Here is a 24,408-nt window from a genome sequence, read left to right as displayed (position 1 = left end):
CTCTCTCCCCGTATCCCCCCTCTCTCCCCGTATCCCCCCTCTCTCCCCGTATCCCCCCCTCTCTCTCTCTCTCCCCGTATCCCCCCCTCTCTCTCTCTCTCCCCGTATCCCCCCCCCCCCCCCCCCCCCCTATCCCATTACCTGGTCTCAGTTGCTCCTTTCCGTATTCCAGGTATTTTTTCAGCCACTCGATGCAGATTCCCTCCAGGTAACCCTTCCGCTGTTGGTTTAATCCCGGGGTGTTGTCCCATTTATTTTTGGTGATCTGCCCCCAGCTGACGGGGGTCACCCACACCTGGCTGTCCTTGTCGAAGCTGATCAAGTCCCGGCCGTCCCAGCCGAACTGCATAAACCCGCCGGTGGTGCCGTCCTCCCGGAGCTCACAGCCGTACATCAGCTGGACAGTGTGGATCCCTGTGGATCACAGAGAGAGGGAGCCAATCACAGGGAGGGATCACCCACAGAGAGCCAATCACCGCCCCCCCGGGGTGATCCCCCGGTCACTTACCCCCGGTCTGGTTGGTCCTCCCCATCATGGTCTGGATGTCGGCCTTTCCCACCGGCTCCTCATCCCGCAGGATCTGTGTCTGCCCATCCCAGTAATCCTTTCCCTCACGCTCCGCGATCCAGCGCTGCCGCGGGATCATCTTTTTCCGATCACTGTCATAGTGAACAAACTCCTGCTCATCCACATAACCGACCAGCACAAACTCCGGCAATCCCGGCATCGGGCTCATCCAGGAGGAAAAATACCGCAGGGAGTGAGACACTGACACTGAGAGAGAGAGAGAGAGAGAGACTGTGACCAGGGAGAGACACCCCAGCCAGGGGAAGGACCATCAGAGAGAGCCCCCAGTCCGGGCTGAGGGGACACACTCAGCATCAGCCCCGAGCTGCAGCTCAGAGACTCAACATCATCGCCACACAGTCACACACACACAGTCACACACACTACACTGTACACAGCACAGACAGGGCAACAACACACCAAACCAGGGGGAAATAAACACACAGACCCCTACAGATTAACATTCAAACACAGAGACCACGGTGAATACACCCAAAAACACAGAGCTCCCTGTACATAAACCGTAAAACACACAGCCCCTCTCTAAATAAACCGTGAAACACAAACTCCCTGTAAATAAACCCCAAAATACAGAGCTTCCTCTAAAGAAACCCTAAAACATGCAGCCTCCTGCAAATAAATCCAAAAACACAGCACCCCCTGTAACAAAACCCAAAAACATTATGCCACTTGTAAATAATCCCTAAAACACAGGGCACCCGGTAAATAAACCCGACAATGCAGAGCTCCCTGTAAATAAACCCTAAAACACAGGGATCCCTGTCAATAACCCCCAAAACACACAGCCCCCATAAATAATCCCTAAAATACAGAACCCACTGTAAATAACCCCAAAAACACTGAGCCCCCTGTAAATAACCCAATAACACACAGCACCCATAAATAATCCCGAAAACACAGAACCCCCTGTAAATAATCCCTATAATGCAGAGTTCCCTGTAAATACAGAGCCTCCTGTAAATAATTCCTAAGAGTTCACTGTAAATACGCCCCGAAAACACAGAGCCCCCTGTAAATACACCCTAAAACACACAGACCCCTGTAAATACACCCTAAGTGCAGAGCCCCCGGTAACTAAACTCTAAAACACAGAGCCCCCTGTCAACAAACCCTAAAATGCAAAGCTCACTGTAAATAAACCCTAAAACATACATCCCTCTGTAAATAAACATTAACACACACAGACCCCTGTAAATCAACCCGAAAACACAGAGCTGCCTGGAACTAAATCACAAAACACAGAGCTCCCTGTAAATAATTCCTAAAATGCAGAGCACACTAAATAATCCTGAAAACACAGGGCCTCATGTAAATAAACCCTAAAACACAGGGATCCCTGTAAACACACCCTAAAACACAGGGCACAGTGTAAATAAACCCCCCAAAAAAGGGCACAGTGTAAATACACCCTAAAATGCAAAGCTCCTGTAAATAATCCCTAAAATTCAATGCTCACTGTAAACAAACCCTAAAACACAGGGCCCCCTGTAAACAAACCCTAAAACACAGGGCCCCCGTAAATAAACCCTAAAACACAGGGCCCCCTGTAAATAATCCCGAAAATACAGGGCCCCCTGTAACTAAACCCTAAAACAATGACCCTTGTAAATAAACCCTAAAACACACAGCCCCTCTCGAAATAAACTGTGAAACACAGAACTCCCTGCAAATAAACTCTAAAATGCAGAGCCCCCTGTAAATAAACCCTAAAACACAGAGTCCCCTGTCAACAAACCCTAAAATGCAAAGCTCACTGTAAATAAACCCTAAAACATACATCCCTCTGTAAATAAACATTAACACACACAGACCCCTGTAAATACACCCTAAGTGCAGAGCCCCCGGTAACTAAACCCTAAAACACAGAGCCCCCTGTCAACAAACCCTAAAATGCAAAGCTCACTGTAAATAAACCCTAAAACATACATCCCTCTGTAAATAAACATTAACACACACAGACCCCTGTAAATACACCCTAAGTGCAGAGCCCCCGGTAACTAAACCCTAAAACACAGAGCCCCCTGTCAACAAACCCTAAAATGCAAAGCTCACTGTAAATAAACCCTAAAACATACATCCCTCTGTAAATAAACATTAACACACACAGACCCCTGTAAATCAACCCGAAAACACAGAGCTGCCTGGAACTAAATCACAAAACACAGAGCTCCCTGTAAATAATTCCTAAAATGCAGAGCACACTAAATAATCCTGAAAACACAGGGCCTCATGTAAATAAACCCTAAAACACAGGGATCCCTGCAAACACACCCTAAAACACAGGGCACAGTGTAAATAAACCCCCCAAAAAAGGGCACAGTGTAAATACACCCTAAAATGCAAAGCTCCTGTAAATAATCCCTAAAATTCAATGCTCACTGTAAACAAACCCTAAAACACAGGGCCCCCTGTAAACAAACCCTAAAACACAGGGCCCCCGTAAATAAACCCTAAAACACAGAGCCTCCTGTAAATAATCAATAAAATGCAGAGCTCACTGTCCATAAACCTGAAAACACAGGGCCTCATGTAAATAATCCCTAAAACACAGGGCACACTGTAAATAATCCCTAAAACACAGGGCCCCCTGTAAATAACCCCTAAAACACAGGGCACACTGTAAATAATCCCTAAAACACAGGGCACACTGTAAATAATCCCTAAAACACAGGTCGTCCTGTCAATAACCCCCAAAACACACAGCCCCCATAAATAATCCCTAAAATACAGAACCCACTGCAAATAATCCCTAAAACACAGGGCCCCTTGTAAATAAACCCCAAAACACAGGCCCTGTAAATAATCCCGAAAATACAGAGCCCCCTGTAACTAAACCCTAAAACAATGACCCTTGTAAATAAACCCTAAAACACACCGCCCCTCTCGAAATAAACCGTGAAACACAGAACTCCCTGCAAATAAACTCTAAAATGCAGAGCCCCCTATAAATAATCCCGAAAATGCAGAGCTCACTGTACATAAACCTGAAAACACAGGGCCCTCTGTCAACAATCCCTAAAATGCAAAGCTCACTGTAAATAAACCCTAAAACATACATCCCTCTGTAAATAAACATTAAAACACACAGACCCCTGTAAATCAACCCGAAAACACAGAGCTGCCTGGAACTAAATCACAAAACAGAGGTCACTGTAAATAATCCCTAAAATGCAGAGCACACTAAATAAACCTGAAAACACAGGGCCTCATGTAAATAAACCCTAAAACACAGGGATCCCTGTAAACACACCCTAAAACACAGGGCACAGTGTAAATAAACCCCAAAAAAAAGGGCACAGTGTAAATACACCCTAAAACACATGGCCCCCTATAAATAAACCCTAAAACACAGGGCCCCCTGTAAATAAACCCTAAAACACAAGGCCCCCTGTAAATAAACCCTAAAACACAGGGATCCCTGTAAACACATCCTAAAACACAGGGCCCCTTGTAAATACACCCTAAAACACAGGTCATCCTGTCAATAACCCCCAAAACACACAGCCCCCATAAATAATCCCTAAAATACAGAACCCACTGCAAATAATCCCTCAAACACAGAGCCCCCTGTAATTCAACCCAAAAACACAGAGCCTCCTGTAAATAATCCCTAAAATGCAGAGCTCACTGTACATAAACCTGAAAACACAGGGCCTCATGAAAATACACCCTAAAATACAGAGCCCCCTGTAAATAATCCCTAAAACACAGAACCCCTTGTAAATAAACCCTAAAATACAGAGCCCCCTGTAAATAATCCCTAAAACACAGGGCCCCCTACAAATAAACCCAAAAACACAGAGCCCCCCGTAAATAAACCCTAAAACACAGAGCCCCCTGTCAACAAACCCTAAAATGCAAAGCTCACTGTAAATAAACCCTAAAACATACATCCCTCTGTAAATAAACATTAAAACACATAGACCCCTGTAAATCAACCCGAAAACACAGAGCTGCCTGGAACTAAATCACAAAACACAGAGGTCACTGTAAATAATCCCTAAAATGCAGAGCACACTAAATAAACCTGAAAACACAGAGCCCCCTGTAAATAAACCCTAAAACACAGGGATCCCTGTTAACACACCCTAAAACACAGGGCACAGTGTAAATAAACCCTAAAACACAAAGCCCCCTGTATATAATCCCTAAAACACAGAGCTCCCCGTAAATAAACCCTAAAATGCAAAGCTCCTGTAAATAATCCCTAAAACGCAGGGCCCCTTGTAAATAAACCCTAAAACACAGGGCCCCTTGTAAATAAACCCCAAAACACAGGCCCTGTAAATAATCCCGAAAATACAGAGCCCCCTGTAACTAAACCCTAAAACAATGACCCTTGAAAATAAACCCTAAAACACACAGCCCCTCTCGAAATAAACCGTGAAACACAGAACTCCCTGCAAATAAACTCTAAAATGCAGGGCCCCCTATAAATAATCCCAAAAACATAGGGCCCCCTGTAAATAAACCCTAAAACACAGGGATCCCTGTAAATAATCCCGAAAACACAGGGCCCCCTGTAAATAAACCCTAAAACACAGGGATCCCTGTAAACATACCCTAAAACACAGGTCGTCCTGTCAATAACCCCCAAAACACACAGCCCCCATAAATAATCCCTAAAATACAGAACCCACTGCAAATAATCCCTCAAACACAGAGCCCCCTGTAAATCAACCCAAAAACACAGGGCCCCTTGTAAATAAACCCTAAAACACAGGGCCCCCTGTAAATAATCCCGAAATACAGGGCCCCCTGTAACTAAACCCTAAAACAATGACCCTTGTAAATAAACCCTAAAACACACAGCCCCTCTCGAAATAAACTGTGAAACACAGAACTCCCTGCAAATAAACTCTAAAATGCAGAGCCCCCTGTAAATAAACCCTAAAACACAGAGCCCCCTGTCAACAAACCCTAAAATGCAAAGCTCACTGTAAATAAACCCTAAAACATACATCCCTCTGTAAATAAACATTAACACACACAGACCCCTGTAAATACACCCTAAGTGCAGAGCCCCCGGTAACTAAACCCTAAAACACAGAGCCCCCTGTCAACAAACCCTAAAATGCAAAGCTCACTGTAAATAAACCCTAAAACATACATCCCTCTGTAAATAAACATTAAAACACACAGACCCCTGTAAATCAACCCGAAAACACAGAGCTGCCTGGAACTAAATCACAAAACACAGAGCTCCCTGTAAATAATTCCTAAAATGCAGAGCACACTAAATAATCCTGAAAACACAGGGCCTCATGTAAATAAACCCTAAAACACAGGGATCCCTGTAAACACACCCTAAAACACAGGGCACAGTGTAAATAAACCCCCCAAAAAAGGGCACAGTGTAAATACACCCTAAAATGCAAAGCTCCTGTAAATAATCCCTAAAATTCAATGCTCACTGTAAACAAACCCTAAAACACAGGGCCCCCTGTAAACAAACCCTAAAACACAGGGCCCCCTGTAAACAAACCCTAAAAGCACACAGCCCCCTGTAAACACGTCCTAAAACACACAGCCCCCTGTAAACACGTCCTAAAACATAGATCCTCCTGTAAATAATCCCTAAAATGCAGAGCTCACTGTACATAAACCCTAAAACAGAGCCCCCTGTAAATAAACCCTAAAACACAAGGCCCCCTGTAAATAAACCCCAAAACATAGGGCCCCCTGTAAACAAACCCTAAAACACAGGGCCCCCTGTAAATAAACCCAAAAACACAGGGCCCCCTGTAAATAAACCCAAAAACACAGGGCCCCCTGTAAATAATCAATAAAATGCAGAGCTCACTGTACATAAACCTGAAAACACAGGGCCTCATGTAAATCCACCTAAAACACAGGGCCCCTTGTAAATAATCCCTAAAACACAGAGCTCCCCGTAAATAAACCCTAAAATGCAGAGCTCCAGTAAATAATCCCTAAAATGCAGGTCTCACTGTAAATAAACCCTAAAACACAGAGCCCCCTGTAAATAATCCCGAAAATACAGAGCCCCCTGTAAATAAACCCTAAAACACACAGCCCCCTGTAAACACACCCTAAAACACAGGGCCCCTTGTAAATAAACCCTAAAACACAGGGATCCCTGTAAACACAGGTTGTCATGTCAATAACCCCCAAAACTCTCAGCCCCCATAAATAATCCTTAAAATACAGAACCCACTGCAAATAATCCCTAAAACACAGAGCCCCCTGTAAATCAACCCAAAAACAGAGAGCTCCCTGTAAATAATCCCAAAATACAGAGCCCCCTGTAACTAAACCCTAAAACAATGGCCTTTGTAAACAAACCCTAAAACACACAGCCCCTCTCGAAATAAACCGTGAAACACAGAACTCCCTGCAAATAAACTCTAAAACACAGCGCCCCCTGTAAATAAATCCAAAAACAAAGGGCCCCAGTAAATAATCCGTAAAATGCAGAGCTCACTGTACATAAACCTGAAAACACAGGGCCTCATGTAAATCCACCCTAAAACATAGAGCCCCCTGTCAACAATCCCTAAAATGCAAAGCTCACTATAAATAAACCCTAAAACATACATCCCTCTGTAAATAAACATTAAAACACACAGACCCCTGTAAATCAACCCGAAAACACAGAGCTGCCTGGAACTAAATCACAAAACAGAGGTCACTGTAAATAATCCCTAAAATGCAGAGCACACTAAATAAACCTGAAAACACTGGGCCTCATGTAAATAAACCCTAAAACACAGGGATCCCTGTAAACACACCCTAAAACACAGGGCACAGTGTAAATGAACCCTAAAACACAAAGCCCCCTGTATATAATCCCTAAAACACAGAGCTCCCCGTAAATAAACCCTAAAATGCAGAGCTCCCCGTAAATAATCCCTAAAACGCAGGGCCCCCTGTAAATTCACCCTAAAACACAGGGCCCCTTGTAAATAAACCCTAAAACACAGGGCCCCTTGTAAATAAACCCTAAAACGCAGGGCCCCCTGAATATAATCCCTAAAACACAGGGCCCCCTGTAAATAAACCCTAAAACGCAGGGCCCCCTGAATATAATCCCTAAAACGCAGGGCCCCCTGAATATAATCCCCAAAACACAGGGCCCCCTGTAAATAAACCCTAAAACACAGGGCCCCCGTAAATAATCCCTAAAACACAGGTCGTCCTGTCAATAACCCCCAAAACACACAGCCCCCATAAATAATCCCTAAAATACAGAACCCACTGCAAATAATCCCTAAAACACAGGGCCCCTTGTCAATAAACCCCAAAACACAGGCCCTGTAAATAATCCCGAAAATACAGAGCCCCCTGTAACTAAACCCTAAAACAATGACCCTTGTAAATAAACCCTAAAACACACCGCCCCTCTCGAAATAAACCGTGAAACACAGAACTCCCTGCAAATAAACTCTAAAATGCAGAGCCCCCTATAAATAATCCCGAAAATGCAGAGCTCACTGTACATAAACCTGAAAACACAGGGCCTCATGTAAATAAACCCTAAAACACAGAGCCCCCTGTCAACAATCCCTGAAATGCAAAGCTCACTGCAAATAAACCCTAAAACATACATCCCTTTGTAAATAAACATTAAAACACACAGACCCCTGTAAATCAACCCGAAAACACAGAGCTGCCTGGAACTAAATCACAAAACACAGAGGTCACTGTAAATAATCCCTAAAATGCAGAGCACACTAAATAAACCTGAAAACACAGGGCCTCATGTAAATAAACCCTAAAACACAGGGATCCCTGTAAACACACCCTAAAACACAGGGCACAGTGTAAATAAACCCTAAAACACAAAGCACCCTGTATATAATCCCTAAAACAGAGCTCCCCGTAAATAAACCCTAAAATGCAGAGCTCCTGTAAATAAACCCTAAAACACAGGGGTCCCTGTAAATACACCCTAAAACACAGGTCGTCCTGTCAATAACCCCCAAAACACACAGCCCCCATAAATAATCCCTAAAATACAGAACCCACTGCAAATAATCCATCAAACACAGAGCCCCCTGTTAATCAACCCAAAAACAGAACTCCCTGTAAATACACCCTAAAACACATGGCCCCCTATAAATAAACCCTAAAACACAGGGCCCCAAGTAAATAATCCCAAAAACACAGGGCCCCCTGTAAATAATCCCTAAAACACAGGGCCCCCTGTAAATAATCCCTAAAACACAGGGATCCCTGTAAACACACCTTAAAATACAGGTCATCCTGTCAATAACCCCCAAAACACACAGCCTCCATAAATAATCCCTAAAATACAGAACCCACTGCAAATAATCCCTCAAACACAGAGCCCCCTGTAATTCAACCCAAAAACACAGAGCCTCCTGTAAATAATCCCTAAAATGCAGAGCTCACTGTACATAAACCTGAAAACACAGGGCCTCATGAAAATACACCCTAAAACACAGAGCCCCTTGTAAATAAACCCTAAAATACAGAGCCCCCTGTAAATAATCCCTAAAACACAGGGCCCCCTATAAATAAACCCAAAAACACAGAGCCCCCCGTAAATAAACCCTAAAACACAGAGCCCCCCGTCAACAATCGCTAATGTGCAAAGCTCACTGTAAATAAACCCTAAAACATACATCCCTCTGTAAATAAACATTAAAACACACAGACCCCTGTAAATCAACCCGAAAACACAGAGCTGCCTGGAACTAAATCACAAAACACAGAGGTCACTGTAAATAATCCCTAAAATGCAGAGCACACTAAATAAACCTGAAAACACAGGGCCTCATGTAAATAAACCCTAAAACACAGGGATCCCTGTAAACACACCCTAAAACACAGGGCACAGTGTAAATAAACCCTAAAACACAAAGCCCCCTGTATATAATCCCTAAAACACAGAGCTCCCCGTAAATAAACCCTAAAATGCAAAGCTCCTGTAAATAATCCCTAAAATGCAGGGCCCCCTGTAAATAAACCCTAAAACACAGGGCCCCCTGTAAATACACCCTAAAACACAGGGCCCCCTGTAAATAAACCCTAAAACACAGGGCCCCCTGTAAATACACCCTAAAACACAGGGCCCCTTGTAAATACACCCTAAAACACAGGGCCCCTTGTAAATAAACCCTAAAACACAGGGCCCCTTGTAAATAATCCCTAAAACACAGGGCCCCCTGTAAATAATCCCTAAAACACAGGGTCCCCTGTAAATAAATCCTAAAATACAGAGCCTCCTGTAAATAATTCCTAAAATGCAGAGCTCACTGTAAATAAACTCTAAAATGCAGAGCCACCTGTAATTAAACCCTAAAACACATTGTCTCCTGAAAATAATCCCTAAACCACAGAATCCCCAGTAAATAATCCCTTTAACACTAAGCCCCCAGTAAATAAACCCTAAAACATAGAGCCCCCAGTAAATAATCCCTAAAATAATCCCTAAATCCCTGTAAATAAACCCGAAACCGCAGGGCCCCCATAACTAAACCCCAAAACACAGGGCACGCTGTAAATAAACCCTAAAACTCACAGCCCTGTAAATAAACCCTAAAACACACAGCCCCCTGTAAATAAATCTGAAAACACAGGGCCCACTGTAAATAAATCTGAAAACACAGGGCCTTCTGGAAATAAACCCTAACCCAGACACCGTAAATAAACCCTGAAACACAGAGCCCCCAGTAAATAATCCTTAAAATATAGAGCACCCTGTAAATAAGCCCTAAAACACAGGGCCTCTTGTAAATAAACCCTAAAACACAGGGCCCCCTGTAAATAAACCCTAAAACACAGAGCTCCCTGTAAATAATCCCTAAAACACAGGGCCTCTTGTAAATAATCCCTAAAACACAGGGCCCCCTGTAAATAAACTGTAAAACACACAGCTTGCTGTTAGTAAACCATAAAACACAGAGCTCCCTGTAAATACACCCTAAAAAAGCTCCCAGTAAATAAACCCTAAAACACAAGTGTGCCCTGTAAATAATCCCTAAAAACACAGAATCCCCTGTAAATAAACCCTAAAAACAAGAGTCTCCTGTGAATGAACACTAAAACACAGGGCCCTCTGTAAATAAACCCTAAAACACAGAGCCACTTTAACTAAACCGTGAAACGCACAGGGCCTCTTATAAATAAATCCTAATACACAGATTCCTGTAAATAAACCCTAAAACATAATGCCATTGTAAATAAACCCTAAAACAAAGAACTCCCTGTAAATAAACCCTGAAACAGAGCTCTACAGACCACATGGAGACCACCCGGCACTGGTCAGCTGCAGAGATCTCTTAGAGAGAGACTCTGATGTTTGTCTTATAATTTTCCTGCTTGTTTTTCTGAACTGTAGTTATACTTTGTATCGCTGTAATGTACCTTTTTCTTCTTCATTCTTTTTATTCCATAATTAAGGAACATCCCTCGACCCTCTGTACCTAAGATGGCGGCGTGATGATGACATCGTTGCACTGTAACTAATTTGTAACTGAATAAACTGTACCCTGTACCTTTAAACCCAAGATGGTGCTGTTAGTGGTGACCTCTCAACTTTGCATTGAATTGAGAACATATGACAATAAAACTAATTCAATTCAATTCATTTATCACCGAAATATTAGTCTGGAGACTTTCATAATGTTCTGGGGACACAGGTTCGAATCCCAGCCCAGCAGATGGTGGAATGTGCCATCTGTAGAGTCTGGAATTAAGTGTGTATCAATGACCACAAATCCATTATTAGGAAATTACTAATCTCCTTCAGGGAAGGAAATCTACCTTCCTGATCTCCCGACATGTGACTCCAGACCCACAGTAACGTGGTTTACTCTTCACTGCCCTGTGGGCAATGCAGGCTCAGTCAGAGATACCCACATTCTGTGAGTGAATATAATTATTGTGGGATATAGGAAATTTATGTTTCTTCTGCAATATCTAAATTTATTATATAAAAATAACTGAATTCACATCAGTGTATAACTGTTTCAGCCAGGAGCTGAGTCAACAAGAATGTGAACTCTGTGGAGGAAATGCTAATTGGTTTGTTTATATTAGCTACGAATGTAACGGGAATACACAACAAATGGTAACCCCATTTAGAAGGGCTTCGTGATAAGATGCTGTGAAGACAGACAGTTAAACTAGATATGCCTGTATAAACAGTTGATATAAACATCTGTTTCCCACTTTTACAGAAACACAGGAACAAACCCCAATTAAACGAGTCTTAATAATAAGATGCTGTGAAAAGGCAGGATGAGGGCAAATAGCCTTGAGAACAGGAATGAGCATGTTTTTCACAGACAAGACCGGATAAGACATGAGATAAACAGGAGGGTCTCAGGGAAGTGGAGGATGTAAACAGGGAGGAAACAATGAAATAAGAAAAAAACATATAGGAACCAAATTATATAAATATCGAGTATTTGTTGAATTTGGGGTGTTTTGTCCCTGCCTTGTGGACATCACACCCACTTGCAAGTGTGAAATAAAGAGCTCTGGTGATTCAGATCTTGTCTCGGACTGAAATTATTGCAGTGAGTGAGCTTTGTTTCTCACATTATGTAACAAAAATCATACTTTTAAAAAAATATTATTAGAAAAGTGAAATGTTCCCTGTGAAATTCAGACCCTTTCAAGTGAGTGAGGTATGTGGAACAGATTTCAAATTGTGAATAATTAGAAATCACTGAATTGAGTTGAATTTGAAAATCTGGCTGCTATATAGATAGATAGAACATATAGAACAATACAGCACAGAACAGGCCCTTCGGCCCATGATGTTGTGCCGAACATCTATCCTAGATTAAGCACCCAAGCATGTACGTATCCAATTGCTGCTTAAAGGTCGCCAACGATTCTGACTCTACCACTCCCACTGGCAGTGCATTCCATGCCTCCACCACTCTCTGGGTAAAGAACCCACCCCTGACATCTCCCCTATACCTTCCACCCTTCACCTTAAATTTATGTCCCCTTGTAACACTCTGTTGTACCCGGGGAAAAAGTTTCTGACTGTCTACTCTATCTATTCCTCTGATCATCTTATAAACCTCTATCAAGTCACCCCTCATCCTTCGCCGTTCCAACGAGAAAAGGCCGAGAACTCTCAACCTATCCTCGTACGACCTATTCTCCATTCCAGGCAACATCCTGGTAAATCTTCTCTGCACCCTCTCCAAAGCTTCCACATCTTTCCTAAAGTGAGGCGACCAGAACTGCACACAGTACTACAAATGTGGCCTAACCAAAGTCCTGTACAGCTGCAACATCACTTCACGATTCTTGAATTCAATCCCTCTGCTAATGAACGCTAATACACCATAGGCCTTCTTACAAGCTCTATCTACCTGAGTGGCAACTTTCAAAGATCTATATACATAGACCCCAAGATCCCTCTGTTCCTCCACCTAAGAACCCTACCGTTAACCCTGTATTCCGCATTCTTATTTGTTCTTCCAAAATGGACAACCTCACACTTGGCAGGGTTGAACTCCATCTGCCACTCCTCAGCCCAGCTCTGCATCATATCTAAGTCCCTTTGCAAACGATAACAGCCCTCCTCACTGTCCACAACTCCACTAGTCTTCGTATCATCTGCAAATTTACTGACCCACACTTCAACTCCCTCATCCAAGTCATTAATAAAAATTACAAACAGCAGAGGACCCAGAACTGATCCCTACGGAACTCCACTTGTAACTGGGCTCCAGGCTGAATATTTACCATCTACCACCACTCTCTGACTTCGACCGGTCAGCCAGTTTTCTATCCAATTGGCCAAATTTCCCTCTATCCCATGCCTCCTGACATTCCGCATAAGCCTACCATGGGGAACCTTATCAAATGCCTTACTAAAATCCTTGTACACTACATCCAGTGCTCTACCCTCATCCACATGCTTGGTCACCTCCTCAAAGAATTCAATAAGACTTGTAAGGCAAGACCTACCGTTCACAAATCCGTGCTGGCTGTCCCTAATCAAGCAGTGTCTTTCCAGATACTCATAAATCCTATCCCTCAGTACCCTTTCCATTACTTTGCCTACCACAGAAGAAAGACTAACTGGCCTGCAATTCCCAGGGTTATCCCTATTCCCTTTTTTGAACAGGGGCACAACATTTGCTACTCTCCAGTCCCCTGGTACCACCCCCGTTGACAGTGAAGATGAAAAGATCATTGCCAACGGTACTGCAATTTCCTCTCTTGCTTCCCACATAATCCTAGGATATATCCTGTCAGGCCCGGGGGACTTGTCTATCCTCAAGTTGTTCAAAATGTCCAACACATCTTCCTTCCTAACAAGTATCTCTTCTAGCTTACCAGTCCGTTTCACACTCTCCTCTTCAACAATACGGTCCCTCTCGTTCGTAAATACTGAAGAAAAGTACTTGTTCAAGACCTCTCCTATCTCTTCCGACTCAATACACAATCTCCCACTACTGTCCTTGATCGGACCTACCCTCGTTCTCGTCATTCTCATGTTTCTCACATACGCATAAAATGCCTTGGGGTTATCCTTGATCCTATCCGCCAAGGATTTTTCATGCCCTCTCTTAGCTCTCCTAATCCCTTTCTTCAGGTCCCTTCTGGCTATCCTGTATCCCTCCACTGCTCTGTCTGAACCCTGTTTCCTCAACCTGATGTAAGCCTCCTTCTTCCTCTTTACTAGACATTCAACCTCCCTCGTCAACCAAGGCTCCCTCACACGACCATTTCTTTCCTGCCTGATAGGTACATACATATCAAGGACACGTCGTATCTGCTCCTTGAAAAAGTTCCACATTTCCACCACATCCTTTCCTGACAGCCTATGCTCCCAACTCATGCTCCTCAAATCCTGTCTTACAGCATCGTAATTTCCCTTCCCCCAATTGTAAAATCTACTCTGTTGTGTGCACCTATCTCTCTCCATAACCAAGGTGAAAGTCACAGAATTGTGGTCACCATCACCAAAATGTTCACCCACTAACAAGCCCATCACTTGTCCCGGCTCATTACCGAGTACCAAATCCAATATGGCCTCCCCTCTGGTTGGACAATCTACATACTGAGTTAGAAAAGCTTCCTGGGCACACTGCACAAACACCGCCCCATCCAATTTACTAGATCTAAAGAGCTTCCAATCAATATTTGGGAAGTTGAAGTCGCCCATGACTATGACCCTGTGGCTTCTGCACCTTTCCAAAATCTGTTTCCCAATCTGTTCCTCCACATCTCTGCTGCTATTGGGGGACCTACAGTAAACACCCAACAAGGTGAATGCACCTTTCCTATTTCTGACTTCAGCCCATACTACCTCCAAAGGCAGATCCCCCTCAAACTTCCTTTCTGCAGCCGTTAAACCATTTCTAATTAGCAATGCCACCACCCCTCCTTTTTTGCCACCCTCCCTAATCCTACTGAAACATCTGTAACCAGGAACCTCCAACAGCCATTCCTGTCCTCATCTATCCATGTTTCCGTGATGGCCACAACATCGTAGTCCCAGGTACCGATCCACGCCTTAAGTTCACGCACCTTATTTCTGATACTCCTTGCGTTGAAGTATACGCACTTGAGCCCATCTCTGTGTCCGCAAGTATTCCCTGTCAGTGCTACCTTCTCCACAGCCTCCCTACATTCTTGGACATCCTGACACACAGCTAGCTTACTTGCTGGACTACAAGTCCGTATCCCATCCCCCGCCAAATTAGTTTAAACCCCCCTGAAGAGTGCTAGCAAACCTACCCCCCAGGATATTGGTGCCTTTCTGGTTCAGGTGCAACCCGTCCTGTTTGTACAGGTCCCACCTTCCCCAGAATGCAGTCCAATTGTCCAAATACCTGAAGCCCTCCCTCCTACACCATCCTTGCAGCCACGTGTTCAACAGCACTCTCTCCCTATTCCTTGCCTCACTGTCACGTGGCACCGGCAACAACCCAGAGATGACAACTCTGTCTGTCCTAGCTTTTAGCTTCCAGCCTAACTCCCTGAGATCTTGAATGACCTCCCCACCCCTCTTCCTACCTATGTCGTTGGTGCCAATGTGTACCACGACTTCTGGCTGCACATCCTCCCCCTTAAGGATTCTGAAGACACGGTCCGAGATGTCTCGGACCCTGGCACCCGGGAGGCAATAAACCATCTGAGAGTCTCACCCATGTCCACAGAACCGCCTGTCCGTCCCTCTAACTAGAGAGTCTCCTATGACTAGCGCTCTCCTGCTCTCCCCCTTTCCCTTCTGAGTCTCAGAGCCAGACCTCACGCCACAGACCCCTTCACTGCAGCTTACACCTGCAAGGCTGTCCCACCCAACAGTTTCCAAAGCTGTATACTTATTGTTTAGGGGAACGACCACAGGGGAACCCTGCACTGCCTGCTTCTTCCCCTTCCCACCTCTAACTGTTACCCAGCTACCTCTGTTCTCCGGCGTAACTATGTCCCTGTAGCTTCTATCAATCAGCCTCTCGAATAATCCTCAGTTCATCCAACTCCAGTTCCAGTTCCCTAACTCGTTCGGTGAGGAGCAGGATCTGACTGCATTTCCTGCAGGTGAAGTCGGCAGGAGTATCGGTGGTCACCCCTACCTCAAACATCCTGCAGGAGGAACATTCCACTGCCTGCGCTGCCATGACTGTACACTTTGTCTCCAAAACAAGAACACTGAATCAATAACACTGAGTCGCTTACCTGTGGACTTTAAAGTTAGGTTAGAGGAGGAGGATGGGAGGGAGGCCCTACTTCGTAGGGCCTCCTCACAATGGGTTTGAAACGTGAACGTTTTTGATCCTTCTTTAACTTGCTGTATGTACGATGTAGCAAATCCCTCTTGCCAGGCCATAACCAGAATAAAGGCAAGTAAGTGGGATGGGTATGAGCAACCAATTCAGCTGCAGACAGTGGGTGAGCCAGGGAACTGTTTGTAACATGTGCCTCGATAAGGAAAAGGTTGGGAACCACTGTCCTGATGAAATGGTGTTATTTATCTCCAGGGACAGCATACAACGGGATGGAGTTATATTCCATCTGTACAGACCCTGTTCAGACTACAGCTGGAGAACCGCGTTCAGTTCTGCACACTGCAGCTCAGGGAGGAGGTGCTGGCCTGGGAGGGAGTGCAGCGTACAGTCACCTTAATGTGCTTGGAAATTAAATGGTTAAGTTTGGAGGGGAGATTATTTTAACTTGGCCTGTAATCCTTTCATTGAGAAGATTGGGGTGAATGAATGGAAGGGGTTAAAATATGAATGATACCATGGGTGGCACGGTGGCCCAGTGGCTGGCACGGTGGCCCAGTGGTTAGCACTGCTTCCCTCGCAGCACCAGAGACCTGGGCTCAATTCCCGCCTCAGGTGACCGTCTGTGTGTAGTTTGCATGTTCTCCCCATGTCTGTGTGGGTTTCCTCCAGGTGCTCTGGTTTCCTCCCACAGTCACAAAGATGTGCAGGTTAGGTGAACTGGCCATGCTAAATTGCCTGTAGTGTTAGCTGTAGGGGAATGGGTCTGGGTGGGCGTGCTTCGGTGGGTCGGTGTGGACTTGTTGGGCCGAAGGGCCTGTTTCCACACTGTAAATAATCTAAAAAAAATTCCCAAAACTGAAGTGAACAACTGAGCATGTTATTCCAACTTAACTTTATTCCATCTCACCTCCACCTGCTACTGAAACCTTCATTCCGGAGGCAACTATTCCAATGGCCTCCTGACTGGAATCTCACGTTTCACCCCAACTCCAGTCTTAAATCACCAACTGCTCCCCCATCTCCCATCCCCTGCTCATTGACCTTCACTGGCTCCTGGTCAAACAACAACACCATTTTATATTTTTATCCTTGTTTTCAAATCCCTTTGTGATCTTTCCCCCCAATCTCTAGCATTTCTTACAAACCCACAACCCTCTCAGAGACCACCTCAACAACTCTCACTCTTACTGCACCCTCAGCTATCAAAGGCCCAGTCTGGGGAATTCCTTCCCTAAACCTCTCCGTCTCTCCAGCTCACCTTCCACCTTTCAGACCCTTCAATCAACTCCTCTCTTTACCTTAGAATAGAATCCCATATTGTGTGGAAACAGGCCTTTCGGCCCAACAAGTCTACACCGACCCTCCAGAGAGTAACTCACTCACACACATTCCCCTACCGTATTACTCCAATATTTGCCCCTGACCAATGCACCTAACCTACACATCCCTGAAAACTATGGGTAATATAGCATGGCCAATTCACCTAACCCACATATGTTTGGATTGTGGGAGGAAACAGGAACACACGGGGAGAATGTGCAAAATCCACACAGTCAGTCACCCAGGGCTGGAATCAAACCCAAGTCCTTGGGGCTGTGAGGCAGCAGTGCTAACCACTCAGCCACCATGCCAACCTGTCTGAACATCTTCTCACATTGCTCAATGTTAGACTTTATAACAATCCTGTGAGGAACTTTCAACACAGGTTTCAGATCCAGAGGAACTGCTCCCCCTGCTGGGAGCAGACAGAACCAGTGACATAATCTGAACATTAACCCTCGAGTGTTCAGGAGGGAAACCAGGAAACAGATTCTCACACATTCTCCTCACAAAGCTGTAGATACTGGGGGATAATTGCAGTTTTTGGTACAGAACGATATAGGCTTTTACAAAAAAAAAACCTGCGGATTTTGGAAATCTGAATCTAAATTGAAAGTGCTGGAAATCCCCAGTAGCTTTGTTTGTCGGTGTAGATAGAAAAGCAGTTGGTATTTCTGGGCAATGATCGGTGATCAGCCTGTGACTGCTGCTCCCTCGCTATAATGTGGAGGAGTCGGTGTAAGACAGGGGTGGACACTGTTAAAATCACACAACACCAGGTTATAGTCCAACAGACTTAGCTTTCAGAGCGCTGCTTCTTCATCGGGTAGTTGTGTAGCAGGGTCAGAAGACACAGAATTTATAGCAAAAGGTTACAGTGTCATGCAGCTGAAATGATATATTGAACAAATCAGGAGACCTAGCAAAGCTTGGGATTGAGCAACAGACCAGCTCTGATCTAATAGGAGATTGGTGGGACTGACTGGAGGGAACGAACCTTTGTTGACCCCTCTCTCCACCCTCAACACACTCATTCTCAGACCCTAACGTCAACTCTCTTTCTACTGTCTCATCACCCTGAGCCCCTCACCCACACACCATCGCTCTCCCTCCAGCCTCATCACTCTGTCCCTCAGTCACCCACACAGTCTCCCAGTCTCTCTCACCAGCCCCTGATCCCAGTGTCAACTTACCCCCAACCAGTTTATGGTCTGTTTCTTTCCCCACTCCAGCACTAAGACCCTTTCTGACCCCACTGACCTGGGATTAATGGTCAGTACACAGCCTGACACTGAGACCCTCTCTGTGCCCATTACCCACTGACCAAGTGTTAATGCTCCAATACCCAGACTGTTACTGAGACCCCTCTATGCCCATTACCCACCTGCAGATGCCCCTCCACACAGGAGGGCGAGAAGTATGAGTCTCATCATCATTATCTTCCGTCTCCGAGGTTGAAGAACAGTCTGTAGTCACTACTTTTGGAAGAGTTGATCTTGGAACTGGACAGATGCTGCCAGTCTCCTGCTCTGCCCCTGTCTGTCTGTGCTCTGACCCAGAGCTGGTGAAATTAACATCAAATCCTCCTCACTGATTGGACACTGCTCACCCACTGGGCCAATGAGAATAGGAACAGCCTCTAGGTCAGCAGTCTCCGGGTAGAACACTCCTGGGCAGGTTGAGTTTGTCTCGAAATAAACTTGAAAAGTATAGAGAACCATCCAATCAGACAAATGCAGTAAATATACATCACCAGTTACCAGGGAGAATAAACAGAGGCAGGTTTGAGAATCAAAGGAGAAACTGAAAGTGATTTGATACAGAACAGGGGGAGGTCATTCAGCCCCTCAGGCCCTGCTGCACCTTTCCAGCTGATCCTGGCTGCTCAGTATAAGACCCATTTTCCCATCTTTATCCTGATTCCCCTCAGACCCTAACCCACTAAAAATTAATCCCACTCCGTCTTCCACTCTCCCTCTGCCCCAATGTGCCCAGTCTCCTGAGGGAGACAGTGATTGATAGCTGTAATCCTGGGTGTAAAAACACTGTATCTATCTCTGGGTAAAAACAATGACTGCAGATGCTGGAAACCAGAGTCTAGATTAGAGTGGTGCTGGAAAGCACAGCAGTTTGTCTGCCTGAACTGCTGTGCTTTTCCAGCACCACTCTAATCTACACTCTGTGTCTATCTCTGACCCATTGAATCCAAGTGAACATGACAGACAATTTGTTTAGATCATCCCCGACAGTCTACACTCTGGGAAACTGAGTTCATACTTCATAATGTGAGACAAAGTTAAAAATCACACAACACCAGGTTATAATCCCACAGGTTTATTTGGAAGCACTACCTTTCGGAGCGCTGCTCCTTTGTCAGGTGCTAGTGGGGCAGGATCATAGGACACAGAATTTATAGCAAAAGGTCAGTGTCATAAACTGATGCAATATATTGAACAAACCTAGACTGCTGTTAAATCTTACATTTTTTAGAATGGGCTGCAGGTTTCAATCCATTAATATGTAAATCACAGAACTTCTTTTATAATCCATGTGACATTTTATAAATTCCTACTTTGGAATTAGAACCAGTCTGACTTAAGATTGGAATACAGAGAGACTGTAACCTCACACCTTTAAGGCATTGTCTGAGCTGAATGTCACTTTCTTTTAAATCAAACCTTAAGTTATGAACATGACTGGGATTCCCTATAATGTAGAAACAGGCCATTTGGCCCATCAAGTCCAAACCAACCCTCCGAAGAGTAACCCCCCCCCCCCCCCCGCAAAAACCCATTCCCCTACACTTATCCCTGACTAATGCTATCTAGTATGGCCTGCACATCTTTGGATTGGGGGAGGAAACCCATGCAGACAGTGTGCAAACTCCACACATTCAGTGGCCTGAGGCAGGAATCAAACCTAGGTCCCTGGCGCTACACGGCAGCAGTGCTAACCACTGAGCCACAGTGCCACCCAATCATTGTATCATCTCTACATTTAGCTATCATACCTTCTAAGTAATTTCTATTATTTGCAAACAGTTGAGGTTGTAGCACTGCTTCCTGTGGCACACCAGTTGTTACATCTTGCTAACCGAACAGTGACCCATTTATTGCTCCTGTCTGCTTCTTATCAGGCAGCCAATCCTCTACCCTGGCCAATCTGTTACCACCTGCACCATGATCTATTATTTTTTTCAATAATCTTTCACGTGGCTTCATATCAAATGTCTTCTGGAAACGTAAGTACAATTTATCCACTGGTTCCTTTATCCACAGCAGATCTTTAATAATAATTTCAAACATCTCCCGATGTCCGAAGTGAAGCTGACTGGCCTGTAGTTTCCTGTTTTCTGGGTTCCTGCTTCACCTGAATAAAGGAGATACGTGTGCTATCTTACAATTGATCAGGACTTTCCCAAATCTAGGGAATTTTAGAGAAGCAAAATCAACAAATCAACTACTAATTAAAGCAAATGGGTTTAGGGTGAGAGGGGAAAAATTAAAAAAAAGACTGAAAGGGCAACATTTTCACGCAGAGGGTGGTGCGTGTATGGAATAAGCTGCCAGAGGAATTGGTGGAGGCTGGTACAATTACAACGCTTAAAAGGCACCTGGAAGGCTATATGAACAGTAAAGGTTTAGAGGGATAGGGGCCAAGTGCTGGCAAATGGGACTAGATTAGGTCAGGATATCTGGTTGACATGGACAATATGGACTGAAAGGTCTGTTTCCATGCTGTACATCTCTAAGACTGTATAAAATACTATGCAGGCTGGAAACCTAATACAAACACAGAAATTGCTGGAGAAACTCAACAGATCTGGCAGCATCTGTGGCCCTGACCCAAAGTTATGAATTGTCTCTGTCCACAGGAGAGGTGCCGAGGACTGGAGGACAGCTAAAGTGGTTCCTCTTTACACAGCGGGTGGTATAGGTAGATCAGGGGACCAGGGAGTCTCACATCAGAGGGAGGGAAGCAACTGGAGAAAACACTGAAGGAGAAATTTAAAGAGGCAAGGTTTGATCGGGGAGAGACAGCTTGGCTTTGTCAGAGGGAGGTCATGCCTAGCAATTCTGGTGAAAGTTTTCGAGGAGTTGACCATGATGTTGATGAGGATATGGCAAATTGATGTCGTTTGTATGGACTTTAGCAAGGCCTCTGCCAAGATCCCACATGGGAGATTGACAAAGGAGGGAAAAGCTTATGGCAACTTCGCAAGATTGATCCAAAAATTGGCTTTGTTATAGAAGACAGAGGTTGGTGGTTGAAGACTGTTTGTGTGACTGGAGCCCAGTGTGCAGTGGGATACCACAGGGATCAATACTGGGTCCCTACTTATTTGTGATATTCAGAAATTAGGAAAGGGGGGGGGGAATGGGTTTGGGCTGATGATGTCATGGAGCAGACCAAACCCCCTCAAAATAGCTGAAGATGACAGCCTCGACCCTAACATTTTCTTATTTTAGAGGCAAGAGGCAGTCAGTGCATTCTGGATGTGATCCTATTGGTCAAGCTACCTGTCTTGAAATAAAACACACTCTATGCCTACGCTATAGTTAAAATACAACAAAAGAAAGAATGAGAATAACTCAACTCTATTGGAAAGCTTAACAAATTAATATAATTTTTTAATGTTAAACATTAACTGTTCTAATATAAACACACCATTGGCAAAGGCAAATTCAGTAAAACAGATTGTCTCACGTGCAATTCTAGCAGCAAGAAGAGAATCCCAGCTTTTAGCTGTAACAGAGGAATAACAGCTTCTACATCTAGCTTTAAGATCACAGCAACTGCTTCTGAAAGCTAAAACTAAAACAATCCTCGGTCTGTCAGAGCTTGACCCCACTCAGCCAGGTTGCGTTTATTGTTTCAACTTTTAAAAACAAAATACCCAAGGCCTCACAAGCTGTTTATTTTATTGGCTTTGGAGCAGACAGTTCAGTGCCTCTGTCTTAACATTTCTTTATTCAAAAAAAGGACAATATACACCTCTTAAAGCCATAGTATCATCACCATAGGACCAACAAGTCCACATCAGATGCTATATCATTTGCCCTTCACTCCTCCTGAGAACATCTTGACACCAAGAACAGCTACCTAAGAATCCTACTCATTGACTACAGTTCAGCCTTCAACACTATTATCCCCTCAAGACTGATTTTAAAAACCGAGTGATCTTGGACTAAGTCCCACTCTGGATCCTCAGTTTCCTGATCCACAGGCCCACAATCAGTGAAGATTGGGAACAATATTTCATCCTCACTAACACTCAACACTGGAGCTCCCCAGAGGTGTGTACTCAGCCCCCACTGTGCTCACTGTATACCCATGACTGCGTCACCAAATACCAGACTGATGCCATTCACAACTTTGCTGATGACACCACCATAGTCGGTCGAATCTCAGAAGACAACGAAACAGATGGGAGGTGGAAGACCTGGAAAAATGGCGCACTGAGAACAACCTAGCTCTCAATGCCAGCAAAACCAAGGAAATCATTATTGACTTTCGGTGGGATGTTACTCATGTCCCCCTACACATTAACAGCACAGAGGTGGAACGAGTGGAGAGTGTCAAGCTCCTGGGAGTGGTCATCCTCAAGATTTCTTGGACACTTTATGTGGACGCACTGGTCACAAAGGCCCACCAATGTCTCTTCTTCCTCAGGCAGCTGAGGAAATTTGCCATGACGGTGAATACCCTTGCCAACTTTTATAGGTGCGCCATCGAGAGCATTCTGTCTGGATGTATCACTACCTGGAATGGCAACTGTACCATTCAAGATCGGAGACGGTTACAGAGAGTAGTGAACTCAGCCCAGACAATCACAAAGGCCAACCTCCCATCTATAGAATCCATCTACCAGGCCCACTGTCAGGGAAAGGCCGCCAGCATTCTCAAAGATCCACCCCACCCTGGCAATGTTTTTCAACAACCTCTACCATCAGGGGAAAGGTACAGAAGCCTGAACACACGCTCCAGCCGGTTTTGAAATAGTTTCTACTTCCTGTTGTTAGAATACTGAATGGACTCACAAACTCTTAACACTCACCTGTACCTGTGGTTTTGTTTTTGCGGCTGTTTACCTATTATTTACCGATCGATGCTACTGATCTAAGTGATCTGTCTGTAGTGCTCGCAAGACAAAGCTGTTCACTGTGCTTCAGTACACCTGACAATAAATTCAATTAGTTTGGGGATGACATGAGGATTGACCGGGTAGTTGACAGTGAGGAGGAATGTGATAGGTACAGGAGGATATAAATTAATTTGTCAGATTGGCAGATCAGAGGTAGATGGAACTTAACCCTGAAAAATGTGAGGTGTAGCACTTACAACAAACAAGATAAAGAAGTCCTCAAGGGACACTAGGAAGATCAGAAGAATGTTCAGTTGCCTGTCCACAGGCCACAAAAACAAACAGAAATTGGTGGAGAAACTCAGGACGTAGGGAACAAAGCAAACTTAACATTTCAAGTCCAATGATTTTTTTATTTCAAAAATATACTTTATTCATAAAATAATTTGATGGTCTGTACAGTTGGTCATGCCATACATATGTAAACATTTACATATAGATCAGACTTCAATCATATGCCCATATACTTAGCTGAGGCGTCAGCAGAGCCCAGATGACAGCATGGGCCCCCTGTTCTTCCTTAGGCAGGCAGATGTTACACGGTGGTCTTTCCCCACCGCGCCTTGGCGGCAGCTGTCCCAAGCTTCAGCGCGTCCCTCAACACGTAGTCTTGGACCTTGGAATGTGCCAGTCTGCAACACTCAGTCGGGGTCAACTCC

At 44.6% G+C, this 24,408-nt stretch overlaps 1 protein-coding gene across 1 annotated transcript in view; it reads right to left on the bottom strand.

Moving 5' to 3' along the window:
• Nucleotides 1-19,172, bottom strand: part of LOC132832862 (H-2 class I histocompatibility antigen, Q9 alpha chain-like) — a 33,303-nt gene extending 14,131 nt beyond the window's left edge. The window contains exons 1-3 of the mRNA XM_060851052.1: nucleotides 18,989-19,172; nucleotides 509-775; nucleotides 142-414 (exon numbers count right to left, since the gene is read on the bottom strand). Coding sequence (XP_060707035.1) covers nucleotides 142-414; nucleotides 509-775; nucleotides 18,989-19,040 — 592 coding nt within the window. The 5' untranslated portion in view covers nucleotides 19,041-19,172. The remainder of the gene's footprint in view (nucleotides 1-141; nucleotides 415-508; nucleotides 776-18,988) is intronic.
• Between the last annotated feature and the right edge of the window lie 5,236 nt (nucleotides 19,173-24,408).

Source organism: Hemiscyllium ocellatum, chromosome 35, assembly GCF_020745735.1.
Source record: "Hemiscyllium ocellatum isolate sHemOce1 chromosome 35, sHemOce1.pat.X.cur, whole genome shotgun sequence".
Taxonomy (NCBI): Eukaryota; Metazoa; Chordata; class Chondrichthyes; order Orectolobiformes; family Hemiscylliidae; genus Hemiscyllium; species Hemiscyllium ocellatum.
Note: the sequence above shows the minus strand (reverse complement) of the source record. Positions and strands in the feature narration are given on the sequence as shown.